This window comes from Opisthorchis viverrini (genome assembly GCF_000715545.1).
Source record: "Opisthorchis viverrini unplaced genomic scaffold opera_v5_23, whole genome shotgun sequence".
Lineage (NCBI taxonomy): Eukaryota > Metazoa > Platyhelminthes > Trematoda > Opisthorchiida > Opisthorchiidae > Opisthorchis > Opisthorchis viverrini.
Window position 1 is genome coordinate 2,975,735 of NW_008751679.1, and position 20,212 is coordinate 2,995,946.

At 38.6% G+C, this 20,212-nt stretch overlaps 1 protein-coding gene across 1 annotated transcript in view; it reads left to right on the forward strand.

Moving 5' to 3' along the window:
- Window positions 1–2,681: 2,681 nt before the first annotated feature.
- T265_02064 (hypothetical protein) overlaps window positions 2,682–20,212 on the forward strand; it is a gene marked incomplete at both ends in the record, with an annotated part of 31,749 nt that continues 14,218 nt past the window's right edge. The window contains one exon of the mRNA XM_009166212.1: window positions 2,682–2,745. Within this exon, the coding sequence (XP_009164476.1) occupies window positions 2,682–2,745 (64 nt within the window). The remainder of the gene's footprint in view (window positions 2,746–20,212) is intronic.

Sequence of the window (20,212 nt, forward strand, 5' to 3'; positions counted from 1 at the left end):
TGTTCAACGCATGCACACCCGCTGTTTCATTCCTGTCCGCATTATGACGAACATGCGCCCCACGACTAACCAAGAGTGTTGGAATCTTATCCTAAGACAAACAATGCAAGCGCATCCTCACTCACAACATAAACATATATATATATATATATATATATATATGCGGAACAACGATCGCACAGCCCGACGCTTGTCAGTTCACACAGCGCCTTGACCAGACCATTTCAAGCCGACGCACGACTCACTGTGCAGGAAAAGTCTGGGCTCGAAATCGTTTTGGATTAAACGACAAAGAACAGGCCAGATTTCAACACACTCGGTCAAGACCCCATTCAATTCAACGGCGTCCCACAAACATTGGCTGCATCGGCTACAACTTATCAAACGAAGAACTCGATAAGTCTCATACTTCTTTTGTCCATTATTCAGTTGTAATTTGTGTCTCTGGTAGCCACTATACATAACTGTTTATTGTTAGTGCTATTTCACCTTCTGATATTACTTCGAGTAAAAGGACAATAGCACATACAGACTCACTAAATTTGGGGTCCAATAATCCCACTACATGAAATGTTGTGCAGTAATCGTATTCGGCGGGGAAGAATATATCCAGAGTAAGAAGGATATTCTCCACTGATAGTTCGAGTGCTAGAAGTAAATTCCACGGTAGGAAGTTATCACAGCTGAAAATTGTCACAAGGAGTTACTGTGACGTGCAACAATTCACACACAAACACAATAATCCAATCCCACAACTTCAGCAAACAGCAATCAGTTCAATCGGGTGCAATTTCACTGACTCAGCAAAAAGCAGGGAAGTCTCGCCAAGAAACTGTGTATTTCACCATTTTCGATTTTAATGTAATTTTTTTGTTAAAATAAAAAAATTTCTTTATACGTGTACAGTGTTTACAAATTGCAATTCAAGTTTATATGAAGAGAGTAGAAAATGGGAAAATGTAACGCCAAGAAATTGTGTATTTCACCATTTTTGCTTTTAATGTAATTATTGGTAAAATAAAAAAATTTCTTTATACGTGTACAGTGTTTACAAATTGCAATTCAAGTTTATATGAAGAGAGTAGAAAATGGGGAAAATGTAACATTGATTTGCAAAACACCACAGATCCTCGGTATAATTTGCATCGCAATGTGTATTACTTTATTTAGCTAGGCAGACCTGACCAGTGAAATAGTACCAGGGTCTTGTAGAGGCTGCCGATGACACTGGGGTGTTATTCACATTACTTTCACTACGTCACATCTCAACATTGTCGACATCAATGCGTAATCGCCCGTAAGCAGCCTTCCTTGTCCCATGCAGTATTTCCTCCGATCGTTCCTAAAAGATTTCAGGTGTTCTGACAAACTGAAAGACTGACCCATATTTCACGACGAGTTACGTTGTTTAAGACTAGCTCGGTTCACTCAAATTTCGTTACGCACTCACGTTCAATTAGTCAGCCAAGTATTTATTGGAAAACGTACCAAAGTCTGAATTTACAAATTACACCGGAGTAGAGGAGCATATCCATATTTTGGGAAGAAAGATATTGCATCGTTACGTGAAACTCCCAAAGCAATTCATGTTGTGCTGAGGAAGGGATGAAGTGAAAACCGATTCATTAAGAGGTAATTCAAATGCCGAGATTCCCTCACTTAAGGGAAAGCAATAAATCTGATTAACCAAACACTATCATTCTTGAGGCATACGTAGGGCTGTCTCACAGATACTACCCGATTTCCCATCGACAAAATGATAAACCGCTGATGGAGCTATATATTTATTCACCATTGTCTGCTGTGTGTATAATAGGAAATTACGGATGGCGCAAACGAGTCGCCCTAAAACTGTCCAGCTTGGTTGTTAAGTATTGAACAGACTCCCGTTTGTCGATTGATTGTTCTGTATGCTACTGGTAATATAATCCATGTCTGTCTCAAATTTGACACAGAACGTGGAGACTGTTGGATTATATTTAGCTTTTCACTGTACCCAAGCGCACTAACAGAAGAAAGTTGGTTTGCGTGTAGCACCCCGAGTAGCCAAAACTAAAGCAGCCTGCAGGGAATTCCAAAGTAAAACTGAAATTCAATGCCATGCGTAAGAATAAACCAATTCGATAGGCGTACCAAAAAGTGAAAATAAATGGCACGTCGGTTTAAAAAGACTTAAACTAATGAACAGATGAAGGGGGTATGCACTAGCTACTGCTTGTGTGTTTTCAGTTCCCCGTCAATAGCCTCAATTTTTTGGACGAGTGCCTCAAGACCTTCGAGAATCGATCCCCGAAATTGCGCCGAAAGTAATATGGCATAGTGTGATTGACCTTCTAAAAGGTTGTTAACTGGACTATCTGAATAACCTAGCATGAAATGCCGTTCAACGCTTCGTAGTACGTGCCCAGAGGAATTCGCTTCGCGTGCATTATTTGAACCTGGAAATGAAGGTCATGCAATTAGTTCTCTAGATGTTGCATTTCTGTACAGGTGTCCAGAGCTGTTAGCTTCCATGAACTTCAGTGCATCCAGGTAGCGGATAATATTAGCGCTTAGCCATAGACTTTGATTGTCCAGTTTTGAAGACAACTGTTACTTTGTTGTTTAGCGCAAATTTTATCGGAGGCCAACTCAACTTCTTCATAAATACATGCGCACGAACACTGTCATTATGCTTCGCGATGTTGCAAAAGGCTTTCTGGATTATTGCTCTTCTGCAAATCACATGTTGGAAAGGCCTCTCAGGTAAGCCAGCCTTCACCGAATTCAGGGCCCATAATAATATCAAGACCTCATTTTCACTCTGTCAAGTTTTGAAATGACGGGTTTCTAGTGGGGAGATGTATAAGACACCAACTTAACCGGAATAATGCTGCACGTTGTTTCCTACCAAATATACGCGTCACATTCAATTATGTCTCAGATAAGGGATGTCATTCACAAACGGCCCGATTTTCATCCAGCTCAGTTAATGGAACAAATAAAAACCAATTTTATTCTCCCATGTGACGCGCCAGAAGATAGTGAGCAGACCATTGTTTAGTTTGAATTACAGTTGAAAACCGGGTTAATTTACACGGAGGCCAAGTGAAATTCATTTTAATTTTAACTCGAATGAAGTATGCTCACCTCATTTTGCTCACACCTATATCTGAGTATGTATAAATACTTGAAGTACTTTTATTTCAACCAGCATGTCCAGTTCTAGGACTTGAATGCCATATCCCGGGTCGATTTGCTTGGAGTGGTAGGTCTTCCTTGAGAGTTTTACCAAACATCACACTTACGCCATCGCACATGCGTCATCCTTATTGTAAAAGACCTAGGAACTTCCTCTGAGGAAGGTATATTCGTTAGGCGGTATCGGTAGTTATAAAACCACTTTTGCATTAATCTACAAAAAACCAGTTACTCGTGTTTTCTAAAGAGGTTTTTTCAAGTACCGATATTACTTCCTACTCTCAGCAAAGTGCATTGAATCTGTCATTCGCCGATGCTATCCAGTGCATAAAAACACTTAGGACTGTACACTTGAGCCTCTAAACTCCTCCCATCCGGACCAGCACAAACTTTCAACTAACGGAATCCAAACGAAAAATTTAGCACATCTATATGGTGAGAAGTTTTGAGATCTCACAGAATATAAGCGTAATTGTCGATAACTGGAGCAGTTGTGGGCTACTATTCAATTCTGTATTCCACATCTCAGTCTCGCTCTTAAACCTCTTGAAACATCCTGAGCGACTGTTCCAAAAATTTAACCTTTGGTGCAGCTCACATTAAGCTGTCAATGACTGTAAGTTGAGGTCAGTTAAGAAAACAGTCACTGGTGTTCCGGCGGGATAGTGGCGGTATTGGTGAAGTCCCCCTTTGAAACATGCAGTAATAAAGTGCTGCCATCGTCATCTATATTTTGGGAGCAAATCAGCAAGTCTGGTATCTGCATGATATTCAACAGCTTAGTTACCAACAGAGTATGCAATAAAAAACAATATCTGTCACAATTGTCTTTATCGAAAATTCTTTCACCAGTCTCTTTTGCTAGGGGGTCCTGAAATCACAGTTTGTTTGACTGCTTTAAGAGATCAATCGACTTGGTTGCATTTTCCAAAAGTTGGTATTTAATCCTTTGCATTTTTGTAAACAAATTTCACAGTCGAAGGTGAGTCCTGTTGTCCAGTATGAGGAAAATAATGAAATCACACGTATCTTGTGGTGCTAAGTCATTTTATTTTGGGGAATTCATCAGAATTTATTCAAAAATACTCCAACTTTTAGTTTTTACAAGAGAAAGGCTTCTAGGTAAGTTGCCTAAATTCAGGACTGATCGAAATTTGCAGGTGCATTTAGGTTAGTAAACATCGAGAGTATTCCGTGCTGGTCGGTAGTGAACTAATGAGAAAATGTACCTAAAGCGGCTCTTACCGTGGTCCGAAGTTTCAGATGTGAGGATGCGTGCAGTAATTCTCTCCTTGGACGAAAACCAGATATGAATTTGCTATCGTGCTCTCTGTCCGTATTAAAAGTTCCTTTCAGGAATCGAAAATGTTTGAAGCATTAACACATATCCTCCAGTCTATAATGAACTAAAGAAAACAGGAGGATTAGTAAACCGGTCTTATAAAACCAATCATTCAGTGCATTGATCATCCTAAGTTTTGCTTGCAGTGATAATTGAGTCCCGAAAAACGGTCACAACGAGTGGACATGATAAAGCATATCTGGACTAAAAATCATTAAACAACAAGGTTCTTACAGTTTTTGCTACTTTTGTAGTTCTCGATGGATTTCGGTCGATCATTAATGCAAATATTTCTAGGCCCAGAGATGATTCAAATAAGTATCTGTGATACCAGTAAGATGCAAGAGTTTAAGTGTTTTACAGACCTGTATAGCTGCTAAACACATAGGCAAGTATGCGAAGTTCGTAATTTACAGAAACGTCCCAGTAACCTGACAACTAATGTGTGCTTTAAAATCTGGTTGCAAGAAATCAGTCAGTTGTAGGTGCTGATTGCGATTGAGAAACGCTTCTGCACGCATCGTCCTGCAGAGTTTGGTTTTTCTCAGCGATATCCTGAAAACAATAACACACCACTTATCAAGTTTATAATATTAGTAATTTTCCAATAAGGATGTTCTCGTTGTCTGCGATAAACCTGGTACACAGTTTGAGCTCAACCAATCATTATTAGATTGTGTGTGAATAGGATAGTACAAAAGTACCCCGATAATTAGATATAACCTGGTCACGTGACTTGGAAATCGAAAACTGTCCATCCACGCAACTAACTATTTTCTTGCTAAGATTTCGGCCACGTAAACTGCAGGCGCTGCAGCAACTAATAACGACTGATGTGTTAAGCTTGACTTAAGACCAAAGTCCGTCTGAGCAATGTCTGAGCAACCACGGCTCCTCGAGGGGATTAGCATACAAGCTCCATGTTTTACAGAATTTACCGGCACTGTATGATTCAGGGTTAGGAACGTTTTTCTGGTATGCGCAGTTAGTTACAGGCTATAAAATCCTCTCCTTTTTTTAAAATAATAATGGGATTCACGGTCAGATGCTTGAACGTATTATGGTCCTGACAAAATACCTCAGTGTTGAATTAAAAAAACGTACAACACACACAAGTGTTCACACTCAACTTGTAGCACGAGTGGTGGTCAGCCTTCATAGAGATTATGAGTATTTTCGGTTTCCAAAGTATAGTAAGTCATCAGGATTGTTGTGCATCAGGTTGCAAACAACTAACTTCGTCGTAATTGTCACGTCATAAGTACCGAGTCGAGGTGATAGGGCGTTTCCAACAAAAGCGCTCAGCTTGGAAAAACCTTGGACAATCGACTGAAAAAATGGAAAAATTGGTATCCTCTTCCACATTTTTGGATGAAATCTGATGAAATTTTCTATCATCGGGCTTTAAGAATAGCAGTATAATTCTAACTGATCAAAGCAATTTTCCTTTTATCAACCTTTCTTTTATCACGAAGCAACTAACTAATTTTGATGAGTAATCTAGAGGAAACAACCGATCATTAAACACGTCATGGTCTATACATTCGTACATTCGACTGGTCCCGCATCCACCGAGGATAGCATGCAATTCAGTTCATGTGCGGAAAACTCCTATTCACTTAGGATCATGCAGCTATGGATTATGTAAATACTGATCGATTTCGGCAACCATAGAGCTATCTTGCAGAGCTATGAATTGACTGTCGACGTAAGTAAACAAACACAAAAATACCTGGTGACACGGGACTCTAATTAAATCGGATGTATCGCTGAACCTTATAAATCACAACCCTGTTCGAAATGGGCCATGTTGTGCTATATGTAGATAACGAATGAATAGTATTGATTTAGGTAGTAAATATCAACTACCAATTTGCTGAAAACGCCCTAGTGTTAATAGCACAAACGGTCTTATGAAAATTAATTCCGATGAACTTATTCTTATTCCGGAAATATCAATTAACAAAACGGCACGGTGCAAATGGATACGAAAATAGCCTACAACCAACATGCTGAATCTCCAATTCACCCTCTGATGTTTTCTTACAGTGTATGGCAAACGTGAGCAAATCAATGCTGTTTCTTTAAAACGTCCCATAAAATTTTTAAGAGTTCGTCTAATTCACTGCAGCAGAACAAACCACAACCGGAAATGCTTGCAGTTCGTTTGAAAGTGACAACCAAAAGTTTGGAAACGCTGGTAAAACCAGACTGAAATTCAAAAAAACACAAACGTAAGAAACCTTGTATAGAGGCCATGACTGCTAAATTAATGCTGCATCGGATGTCGGAGGCCTGAAATATTCTATGACTAATTACTTGCACTCAAATATGCATGAACACGTGAGACCATGTCATCTAATACAAATACTTCGTGTTGAATGAACGGTAACTTTTCGTTAAGGAGCACAGAGTGGATTGAAACATGAATTCCACTGCGGCTACAAAGTAATCATTTAACGAATGGCGAAATGTAGCCCAGCTGCTCGACAGATAAAAACTGTAATGTATTGTAAGCTGGCCAAAAGTCACCAACACATTGTCCGCAAAATGGGAGCCATACCATTCCTCTGCTAAATCCGTACAGTGTATGGCAAACGTGAGCAAATCAATGCTGTTTCTTTAAAACGTCCCATAAAATTTTTAAGAGTTCGTCTAATTCACTGCAGCAGAACAAACCACAACCGGAAATGCTTGCAGTTCGTTTGAAAGTGACAACCAAAAGTTTGGAAACGCTGGTAAAACCAGACTGAAATTCAAAAAAACACAAACGTAAGAAACCTTGTATAGAGGCCATGACTGCTAAATTAATGCTGCATCGGATGTCGGAGGCCTGAAATATTCTATGACTAATTACTTGCACTCAAATATGCATGAACACGTGAGACCATGTCATCTAATACAAATACTTCGTGTTGAATGAACGGTAACTTTTCGTTAAGGAGCACAGAGTGGATTGAAACATGAATTCCACTGCGGCTACAAAGTAATCATTTAACGAATGGCGAAATGTAGCCCAGCTGCTCGACAGATAAAAACTGTAATGTATTGTAAGCTGGCCAAAAGTCACCAACATATTGTCCGCAAAATGGGAGCCACACCATTCCTCTGCTAAATCCGCTTGGTGGCTTTAATACGTATTAATTTTCACTATTAGTAAGGCAAGACTGTTTTATAAGGTCATCTAGTTTTCCCATTATCCCACATCAAATTAAAAATTAGCTGTTATGCTTTCACATTTGACGTTTATACAGTTATGCATAGACAATAATTTGACAGTGGCTGTTGTTCGTGACAAGATTCATCCAATCTACAAACAAGCACGACATTGCAACAGCCGCCGTGGTTTAAATCACTTCTGAGCAACCATTCTAATCCTTTCCCGTTTGCCGTCTTGGTGGTGTTGCTCTACCGAATATTACGTCAACTGAACAAAACCTTGTGATATATATATATATATATATATATCGGTCGGTCCCAAGCAAAGCGGAAAAACACGTTATCCTACATTTGGAGTGTCATCAAGCAGTTAGCTGGTGCCAAAAAGCTTGTTCTGTCTGCTTCGCGTGGTTTTGGATCATCATCAGCTGAGATCTCGCGAGTATTCGGAGGGATTCAAACTTGCCCACTTCCGGTAAATCACTGAGTCGCAAGCCATTCGACAATGAGTTTGGAAACTTGGAAGTACGTGACGATTTTTAAGAACGAAATAGTTATTGTTTTGTAGTTTAATCAGTTGCCGGGACTATGACAATAAACCTGGCCAGAATTTAAAATTACTGTTCAGAGGTTGCAGGAATAAAATTGTGCAAATACTTTGTGTGCTCGAACATATGGTGGGAGTTTATTCCATTGGAGTGAGTGCCCAGTTAGAGCGTATTTTAACCAAATCGAATTCTCAAACAATTGGGACATTCGTGCTAGATTGTACTGAGTGTCCCTACTCAGTCGCGAATGCAAATTTTGCAACGGCTGAAGTCATAATACTATAGGCGAGGTGTTAGTCACTGGTGGATCTATCCTTGGTCGTGCAAGCTCCATCAGTCCTACTCTGTTTTTCCATTGATTACAGTTTGAGTTTAGATGGATCATCAACAACACGCTTAGTAAGGTTTCTTTGTGCTTGCCAAATGAACATCCTGCTCCGATTACAAGGGATGAACGATCGGAATTTATTATGGTTTGGACCGAGCGGAGCATATGTAGACGGAGTATGGTTTTGTATCTTTGGACGCTTTACAGCTTTTGTTCAGCTTCGGACTTGCTCGGCATAGTTAATGAAAGAAGAGAAGCGAGAGCTCAAATATTCATTGTTACTATGGATGAGCAACGATAAGCTACCAAGAGCAAAACGGTGCATGAGATGAGTAAAGAGTGTAACTTTCGGAATGTTGAAACGATCAGTCCCTCTGGCTCGTACCGTGTAGTTACCGCAGATACGTCTGTCGTTAGAGTGATAAAACTTTAGGAAGCTGAGGATGGTTTTGAAGTCCTTTATAAACGCCAACACAACTGTACATTTTATCACTGAATGTAATGAAGTAGTGGTGAATTTTCCGACGATTGAACTTTATGGAAAGCAGTATTGCAGCATCGGAAGATAACATTCGTGCTTTAGACATCCAGTTTTTTTAGCAAACTTTTCCTTTCCGTCAATCCGTTTTTTATAATAATCCAAGTTAAATAAAACCGCCTGTTAGCCGGATTCCTGCTACTCGGAGACCACTGGAAGAAACGAATGACAAACAGGCAACCTTCTTAATGTAGAACAATGGCAGTAAATTTGGATGTGTTAGGATACGCGTCTGTGAATGTCAACATTTTGAAATGGATAGTGTCTATATTCGTCTATCTCACAACTTATTTCTGTTACACCATCCACACTTTCATATGCCAACAAGACATTCTAATATCTGAATCGTCGGTGTTTCCATCTTAAGATTATGCGGAAGATATTGTGCATTGATTGCTCGACCGCATCGAGGATATGTGGAATTGAAATTATATTGTTCTCAAACAGAGCAGCTGTTTTTTATTATGAAACGTATGCAAGCGATTGTATTTTCAGGGGTTGTTACATAAGCATCAATAGAATAGCATGTGAAAAAATGGGTCAAAAATAAAGCAAAGACTAAAAAGTCTTCTGAAGAACCTGGCCGAAAAATCCAACTCTGGACAAAAACCAAAGATAAGCCTTACTCATCTTTGGAATTGAGCTGCTATGTTAAACAATTTGTTAAAAATCTACTGTAGATAGGCGTCCAAAGAACTCCAAACCTTCGGCTCAAATGAATGCGCAGAATCAAATTTGTGAAACAGCGACGTGACAAGCTTGCCAGCCACAAGGCTCTAGTAGAAGGACGATAACAATTTGCTCGAATTGTTAACAGTAACAATACACCCTCAATATGCAAGCAAAGAATGTTCATTCATCACATGCAGACTGGTTTTCCTTAAAAAAAACCTCCCACTCCCGTAGTGACATTGTAATAAATTTGCTGTATTGTGCGTGAATAGTGTTTCTGTTTAAATTTTTAGGAATACTGAATAATGATATTGGTGTCCGGAAAACAGCAAGCTACCACTGTTCAACCTGACGTCATGCTAAATAGGGTCACCTCTCTTGAAAAGGCCCCTACAAGCTGAGCATACTTCTCAGTAGGTGCATCAGTTTAAATCTCTCATGTAGCACGAAATGCGTTTGCTCATACCCTATGAATGGGCGTCAAGTGATCCACAGATGTGCCTGTTTCGGATGTCAGCCAACAGCCCGATTTTTATATTGGTTTACAACAAATCCATGATACCGATATTAATCACAGGTCAGATGGAAGTTTTATCGGCACTGAATCTGATAAATAGTTTGTATTTTTAAAAAATAAATTTTCATCCAGGTTGCGGCTGGATTTCAACCTGAATTCCCTTTGTATGGACAAGTTTATGAGAACCATTATTTCGTACAATGGTTGCATAAAATACATCGGATAAAGCGCATAAAAACTGGCGATATTTGCTGAAATGTTATTCATGCAACAAATGTGCATTTTTTTTCATTGCGGAGCCATGACTTATGAAAAACATGTGCTTGTCTTATTTGCCAAAGTTTGGAGTGAGCAAATGTCAGCACTCTAAATCAGTCTATTACCTGTAATAATTCTGAATATCGTGATCTTCTGAAGATCACTAGCACTGTTCACACAAATAATAGTTCCTGTACAGCAAACTCGACAATATGAATGCTCAAATTGTCCCACCATGAGGGGACACCCATTCCAAGCATACCAGCGGGCTTATCAAGATTTTGGCAGTTGTTTCCGTTTTCAAACTGCCCAGGTGCATAACAATGGAAGTCACCAACTGCTTTTTTTGCGTGGGTTAAGTTGAATGAGTGAACTTGAAATTATTTGGTACTCAATACCACAAAACGTTTCAAAGTATTTCGATTTCCAAAAATTTAGTGATAGACCGGTTTGAACAAGCAGGTAAGCATCACCTTGCAAGCACGTTCTGAGTAGATTTCATCTAATGTAACCCAAGTGTGGTCACCAGGTTTTTCCAAGAACTAAAAACCCTTATCGATTAATATCTGCCGACTGCTTCGCTTCATAGACCACCTGCCGATATCCAACACTTACGAATAGTCAGCTAACGACTAATTGTTATGAAAGGATATATTCCATTGTGGTATAACCCTAAGGGAGAAAATATTTGGACAGTGGACAAAACTAACCCAACACGTTGTCTGTTGATGGGGTCGAACCTACTGAAAGCACAGAAAATATTTTCTATATGTCTCCGGAAATGGAGGTTCCAGAGAATCCTGATAAGATCAGCCTGTCAAATAACGTGAGCATCTATGGAAATATATTGATAAAGTTGGGTATGAGAACAAACCAGCGTATCAACGCTCTGCTGACAATGGATGCTTCTGTTTGGCAAGTTACAACGGTAGTTTTTTAACAATGTGGTCCTGGAACTCGGGGAGAAGCGTCGATTCCTTTAGCTTTAGGTACTTCACCAAGTTAGGCTCCACAATTGATGTTAAACCTCGAAAATGATGTGGCATTTGACAATAATAATAAAATTAACGATATCAGATTAAGATACAACGTGCACCATTCCTTTCTAAACCTTGTTGGCCGTCCATTAGAGGGGTATAACCGAACGCATATTTGTATGGTTTTCAGTTCCTCTTTCATCGATACAAATGATAAAAGCATCATCTTATTACTATGCTTGATATACACTGAGGAATATATTGATGCCTGTGGACAGCCAAGCGACCTGAATTCGAAATGTCTGTCCTGCATTTTTTAGAACGTGTTTGGTTATCAATCCATTCAGAAACGTAGCCAACTAACAAAACTGCATAATTTCAATGATGTAGAGTTTAAAAAGGGGAATGCATTTCAAGTTTATTGGGACATATCTCTAGTGGTGTGCCTTAAGCCAAGTGTTTGGCAGACAGTTGTTGTCACTACCTATTTATATCTCTCAAATTACCGTTCCCCAACTTTTTTCGTCATTGGCTCGTCCCAGTAATTTTCAACTTTTATGCAGCTCAGTGTACAATTGGGTTGCAAGTATGAGAGATAATGGTGATATATTTAGCTTGCAAGAATGATCTGCTTATCCGCCCTAGGTTATGTGAAATAACATTTTACTGAGCGAAAAATATCATAAACAAGTGATTCAGCTGGGTACCAGAACAATCAAAACCGAATCGGTGTGCAAATGAAAGTACCTTGTTAGCAAAACGTTACTTATCGATTCCCATATTTTGTTGGCTTTACGTGTGATAGTTCTCTTGCCCTTAACTGTTTTCCCGAGATTTTGTTGTCATTCTTTCATAATGGTGGATTATTATGTTGTTCGATCGTCTTCAAAGATACCTCCAGAAATAAATTAGATTATGTCCGCTACGAAATCCACATAGACAAAATTTATTGTTGTTTTAATAAAACAGTCAGCGCGGCAATCAGAAATGGTGAGTTTTTACTCACTTTATTTTAGAGCAAACGCGTTTTTTTTTTGTTTTAATAAAACAGTCAGCGCGGCAATCAGAAATGGTGAGTTTTTACTCACTTTATATTTAGAGCAACGCGTTTTTTTTGACAAATTAAACGGTTAATGTAGGTTGATCAGGTGGTTGTGTGTAGGTTCCAAATTAAACAAAATGTTAAGGATACATTTGGGTACACATAAAAGATGTACTGTGTGTTTAATTCCAAAAACGTTTTCTCCAAGCAAGCTTCTGATTTGAAAAGGCTGGAGGTTCACTAATGTAGACGTTTCGCTACGTTGTTCGAAAAATCGTGTTTTTGATGAAATCCATATTTATGAACATATCGTTGGATCCTTCAGCGTCCTTTATAAAAGCTGTTACTTTTCCGGGCGTTGCAACTTAGATATGTTGTGGATTGAGGCCCCAATGACATTTTTGTTTGATTTTAATTGCTCGAATAACTGAGTAAAGAAATGAGGGCTTACAATCAAGTATTAACTTAGGGGGGGACAAAATTTCTTACAATAACAAGGTGACCAGTAGTCAAAATGACTTTATTGCTAATAAATTCGAAAGTCCGTACGCAATATAGCTCCATTTATATTCTAAGACCGCATCTCGTTGAGCTCCACTTTATTTATTTATTAAACGTAACTTATATGTTGGGGTGAGCATACTTTTCATACATTACGAAATATTAGAGTGCCAGGGCAGATCTCCTACTTCGGTTGGCCCAAAATGATTTCTGGAAGCTTTAAGACAAATATTCTATTGACCAATCCACGGGTTCCCTGTTGCCCATGAAAACCTAAGTCTAATAATCAAGGATGGGTTTGCAAGCCCATGGCGATAACACACTCCCAACCACCCCAGCAGAATTTCTGGAACTCCAGTTAGCAAAAGGTTTGTCAAAGTCTATGCTTACTAAAATATTGAACCAATATACCAATCAGTATATATAAATATACGCTTGAAACGTTCACAAAAGCAGGGGAAAAGACAAAATGGCAAGTAATGAAGCGCCAGTGTTTATGATGCATTATCTGTTTCATCGTTCGACACGACGAATGGCCTAGGTGATCTCAAATTATGCTGTGAAGTTCAGGGCACACCAGATCGGATTCAAGTGTTTTATCAAAGGAAGAATCTCAACGTTCACCCAACGACTTCACTTTATTTTTTAAAAGATTCGCTAAGTGATGACTAAGTGACAACTTGAAAATCTTTTTTGCTTTAGGTGTTAATTATGACTGTAAGTTTCACAGCAGTGTTGTAAACCTAATAACCCAAGTTTTTGAGGGTCTATTCCACATAGGTATGACCATACCTGCCAGCAACGCACGTAAAATAATGTGACAGTCAATTTGAAATATTGCTGCAACCCAATAACTCAGATGACCAATATTTTTTAATAGCATGGTAACGTAATGCGCTTTAATTAATTGGGCAATCATTTTCAAATCCATCGGTAGCAAAAATACTCCATGGCTCAAAAACCTGTTGGGGGTTATTCAGCAAAAATATTATTTTTCCCTCAGGCTTGAATTTTTAATTGTTGAAAGTGTTCCAATCATGTGATAAAAACTTCTTGACTACAGATTTTTGGACATTTTCTAATACTTTTATGCATAAGCAATGATTGAAGTTGTCAACAGTAAGTTTCACGTAGCACGAATTATCTGGTATCTCGTAATTTAACGTATTGCCTGCGTGCAAATGTTTCGAATTATTTGCTGATTTACTAACTGTCTTTCCTTATTTTCTTCCAAGTTGACAGAAAAGTAACTAATCAAAGTGAGTTAAAACACAGTTTACTTTTGATGCAATGCTATGAGCTTCTGTTGCAGTGAAGCAGCATGTTGCGCAAGCATTTAAGAAGATGAACATTGCATAAGTTTTGCACATAAACATCATAAAATTTGTTTTAATTAAGCACAAAAATACACCAGCATTGGTGAGTCAGAAAAACTAACTTTTTGCGTATAAGCTGATAGAATATTTTTCAATAAGCACGGTTTTATTCAGCAAGTTTGCTGCCAAAAGAAGACTGACAAACTGGAACATGGTGTTATTTTGATCTACTGTGGGAGCCCCACAAACGCATATGCCCGTTCAATCCGTATTTATCCAGTTGAATATTTTACTGTTTTTGCTATGCTATAAACATAGCTATGAGCACAATAGGGATTGTGTTCAAAAGCAGCTACCTCAAACTTACTTGGTTCTCAGTAGGCAAGAGTTCTCTAAATAACGCTGATTAGGTTACTCAGGTTTCTTGAGTGTTTTTCCTTGCTGAGCGAATAAGCAAAATTTTACGAGTAACAGAACAGCTCTTACAGATTCACCCAGTTTATTGTTTCCAACTTCACAAAACTGAGTTTACTGTAATAAACATTGTTCAAAGCTCACACTACTTATGACTCTCGTTTTTGGGCTTACCCAACCCCATACCTCTGTATGCAATTAAGCGAGCCAATCTGGCACACAAGGTACGTAATCCAAGATATCACTTCGATTTCACCGACCCAAGGGTTTACGTTAACATTCTACGTTAAGATCCAATCCTTTACAGGAGACAAGAAAAAAATTCAAGGTATGTATAAGACATTTTATTATTAGGAGTCCCTATAAAAACAGATGATGATCTTTATGATTTACAATAATTTTAGGCGTTCAAACGATAGCGGCTTGTAAGTCTGATGAGATGGGAACATGGCCATATTTATTATTAGTCGATATTGGCGGTCTAATAAACGGTCTTTTACCCGAAGGAATACCCTTTCTCACCTTGTGATATTAAAACAAAGCATTTATCAAAAACTGCCCAACATGGGACTTTTTTGTTTCTGCTCATTTTTGTGAACTTAAAAGCCCAAGTGAAGGCAGAATGGTGACTACTAAGCAAGCTCTGTTTCAGAAGGTCTAACATAAAACTGATTTTGTATGTATTTACCATAGACTCACACTGTTACTTAGCGTTTTACGATTGGTTTCAACTAATCCCAATGGAGTATTGACCTATGTCAACAACAGAAAAACTTGCCAGTGGTTCTTTCAACCAACCTTTAGTCGCATAGACAGAGATCTGATGGATGAACACACAGTGCAGATGTCCTTTCGGCGAGCGGGAGACACTTTGCTGAAGTCCACACTCGTTTACCCCCTTCCGATTCAAAGTTATGTCACGTTTTTTACCCACTCAACTCAAGTTTTGACAGAATTATCTCAAAAGCTGACATAGAAGAGTGATTTGACCAAAACTTTATTATCCGCATCCCAAAGGTAGTTCCAACAAACTTCTTAAATTATCTTGTTGCTTTCAAACTTACGGTTGAAAAACTTGAGATGTTTTTCAGGTTTTTATACGTTTGTTCTACCTTTAGCTTTTCAAAGCGCATTGCTTTACCTAATGCATCTTTAAGATAAATTATAAATAGCAATCTGGCTGCATCGAGAGACTAGACGGATTCTAGGTGAATATTTCGTTTAGGATGTCCTTCAACTGAACATGTTACAGAATGACCAAAAGATGTTGTTGGTAAATGATAAGATGAGATAATGCACCATATGTTCCGAAAACAATCCCATCATGAAAGGAAGAAGGCCTTCTCTGCAGAGATGTTTATTGGAAAACACCAAGTGAACAGTTACAAACTATTGGACAAGGAAGAAAAACGTTCACGTGTACCTTTTTTGTAAAACCTGAGTATCGTGTACTTCTCAAACGCGTCTTCCTGAACTTTCTCAGATACCCACTGACTATCACACAAATATAAACAAATCCTGCAAAGAAATTCCAAAAATTCTGTGATAAATCTTACTTTCCAACAGACGCGATGCGGATTTACGAGAAAACCACATGCTACTCGCACGCCCCATTAGTAATATCCACCCTCACGCCCATACGAGTCAAGTGTATTCACCAGTCTCGTGAGCTGTTTCCTCCAAATTGGGATGCTTGTCCTACAAAAACAATGTGTTAAAGTTGGCTTTTCAGATTAGGTACTTAGCTCTCTTCTAAAAATGCGATTTAGGTAACGGAAATCATGTCATCCGAAAGATTTTTGAATTTGAATGCAATTTTCGTACATTTAGAATTTTCGCTATCACAGATGGCTTGTATATGCATGTTCATTTTATTCCAGAGTGCCAAAAGCAAACAATGAGTGCTTTATATATGGCCGTCTAATCGACTCCCTCTGGGAAGCACATGATAAAGATAACCTGATTGGAAAGAGAGTTGTCGCAAAGAAACCTTATCAGAATCAACATTTTTGAAAGCAGACAATTATACATATTGTGCTTGTTCATTTGTGACGTTCTTACTTAAATAAAGGCAGTGGACTCAAGTGACCAAAGTGACTCACAAGATTTCCTGATGGGTTTCGCTGTCCATCACTACCTAAATTATTAAACAAATCCAAGGGTACAATAAATAACCCATGCTTGTAGTCGGATATTTATCGTATCTGATGTTGGAAATAAGCGGCACTCTGAAATAGTTAAGGGCCAAGTGTTGGAAACTATAAGACAGTGTCCATCAAAACGTATGGCTTGTGGTACGCCACGGACAATGCGATTGAACCGGTCAGTTTTACCACTAGCCCCTAATTAGTCAGCAGATATGTTTCACGTTACACATCGTAATCTGTAATAATGTTTGTGCTCTAAGATGACTTTCGTCAATGCGAAATATCCAATGCCTGCGTTTGCATGCTTATTGCTACATTTGTCCGCTCGTAAAATCAAGATATATTACAAGTGACTGTGTTTTGTCTGAGTCGTAATAAAAAAAACCGGATTTGTTCGTTTCACTTGTACCTGTGATGAGTACGCTGCAACTTGTGTGGAAAATCAAACCGTTCTAGCAAGAGCAAAATAAGACAGACAGATAACCAGATCTACAAATTTAGTTTATTAAAGCCCTTCAAGCTTTACTGGTCAGATTTCACAAGACCTGCGACTGCCTTTGTCCATTTTAGTGTTGACAATGTAAAAATCAGCAATCATGTATTTACTCTCATTTACTCTGATATTTACTCTGGGCCGGCACAGAATCGCGAGAGATCTAACATTATATGATGGAGAGAATAACGACTTGATTGGATCTACTCCTTTGATATACCTGGTTTTCAAACATACTCATATGGAAGTAATTTCATAAGTTTGGAAGGCGGGTGACAAATTANCATTTGTGTTGAAAGAGTGTTTAAATTTGATCAACATAGTTTAAAACGCTGACTGAATGTGAAGAAAAATTAAACTGCATTGGTGTCTCCACCAAATTACCTTGAGTAGACAAACAAATTTTTAATGGTCACGAATTTCTCTCCATTATAGCAATGCATTGGATCGTAAACTGTAAGCTGGGAGATAAACTATTTAGCGGCAACTTATTTTGATTTTCAGTAGACATTGGCAATATTGCACTCACGAATTTCCGTGTCTGTTGAGTTGTTGGCGAAATCAAAAGAAAGTACACAAAGCTAAAGTGAACAAGCAAAATGCTGTGTAATCCCCTCATATAGCAACACAACGCCCGTATATGGGTATAAACGACTTCACGGATCTCAAGAAAACATATCTTTTATGCAGTCAGTAGCCGAAAAATTAAATCTTGTAAGACGCACACTCCTACCTATATCCCTAAATGTCCGTCTTTCCTATCGCAACAAATATGTAAACGGAGAAGACCACTTCACATTTCCAGGAACATGGAGCAACCGTAGGAAATTCGACTGAACTAGAATATCATACATGTCTCGAATGAAGAACCATGTATATATCGTGATATACTGGAGTGTAAAGTTTGGTTGCCTGATGCTCAGAAATCAACACATTACAGGTTTATCACTCGTAGACAGGTTGAATGAGCTTTAGTAATTTTAATAGTTTCTAGGTTAACATTCGAGCCAGCATTGATGGACACATATAAAAGAGTGACCTGGTAATGTGTTGAAATATTGGTAATTTGGGTGAGTTTATTGGTTGTTGATCAGGTGGCTGTTGATCTGTTCTCCGAGCTTGGCAATTGGCTTGCAAACGTTCCGTCACCATATGAGGAGATATCATCAGTGCGTAGTGCACCCAACTGCGCACTGACCTATTTAAGCCATCATGTTCATTAGTATCCCTTTTACCTTGTAATTCAATAAAGCAAACCATATATCTAAGCAAAACCTTGAAATAGTTCTTTCGCTATTGTAATGCGAAGTCCCTTACTGTATCATTGTCAATGACGTGGTGGGTTACACTAAACACCTAAACTGAGTGGCTTCCCTTTTGGTGATAAACTATCCTACAGGCGGGGCAGAAACATCGTACAACAGCCTAGTACTCTGTATACATTAAAAAATTCTACATCATTTTCTTACCTCAAGAATCCCGTGAAAATAAAAGATTATTATGTGTCTGTGGTCTACACACGGTGAAAGGTCACATAGTTTTTGGGACGAATTTCTTGGTTGTGTCATCAATCACATGAACGCAGATTCCGATTACTTGTGATGTATGATTTCATATTTGATTCTGAAAAACTAGCCTAAACAAAGAGTGCACAGCAGTTGAATTTTAGTTGGTCTATTCCTTCCAGTTTGTTGTAAGAGTGCCCTGCTGCACCAAAACGCTAGACTAATTATTCATTATACACGTATGCATTGGGCTTAGAAATAATCGGCCGGAAATTTGATACCTTAGGAAAAATGGCGTAATAGTTTTCGCCTTTTATATGAGCCTCAGTTTTCTCTGAAGTTAGGACTTTTGATGCAACGTAGGGTGGGCTTAGAAATAATCGGCCGGAAATTTGATACCTTAGGAAAAATGGCGTAATAGTTTTCGCCTTTTATATGAGCCTCAGTTTTCTCTGAAGTTAGGACTTTTGATGCATACGTAGGGTGTACATACTGGTAGCTAAAAGAACCTAGTTTGGAAGTATAATTTTGTTTTATACCAGTGATTAAAGCTAATCAGTTCAGTAAGTTCAGTTTATTTGCTTTGCTGACTTTTACAATTTGTTGCGCAAACTGATTGTTAATTGGCTATTGACTAAGTTAACCACAATATGCTGAGGCATCTTAAACACCTACAACAAAGCCCGGATTTCTAGTAAAGACAACTTCGGGTTATCCAGATAGTGGCCTGAACCTCATGGTGAGGTGTTGCGTAACTAGTACCACCATCACTATGTCCTCCTCAATCCTCACATTTTCCATTGTATGTTGAGCAAACCTTACAAAAGAAAGTTCTAAACACTATAACCTTGATATTAGTTCAGATGCTAATCCTTTTAGACACAGCCATATGGCGCAGTGTTTCAGATGACTCAGTGGCCAATTATACCTTGTGATGTGCCGTAAACCGTAATTAGCTGAGCTCATATAGTACATTCCGGACAGACTGAGTATTTGCTCCGCTTTTGTTTTTGTTTGCATAAGAATTTATTCACCTGTTTCTCAGATATTGGGTGGTTACACGCTTATTCTTTGCAGTTAGAACACAGTTTCAAAGATATCTTATAATCGTAAATTTTCATCCATTTTAGCTAAGTTAAGTAAACCCATGCGGAACCCGTCTGGATTTTAACACCACCAGAGTTGCATAATCCAGTTGATAGGACAGTAGTCTTGAACACCCACCCTCCGGTCATCATCATCGTCATCATCGACAGCATGACATCAGTGTTCAAC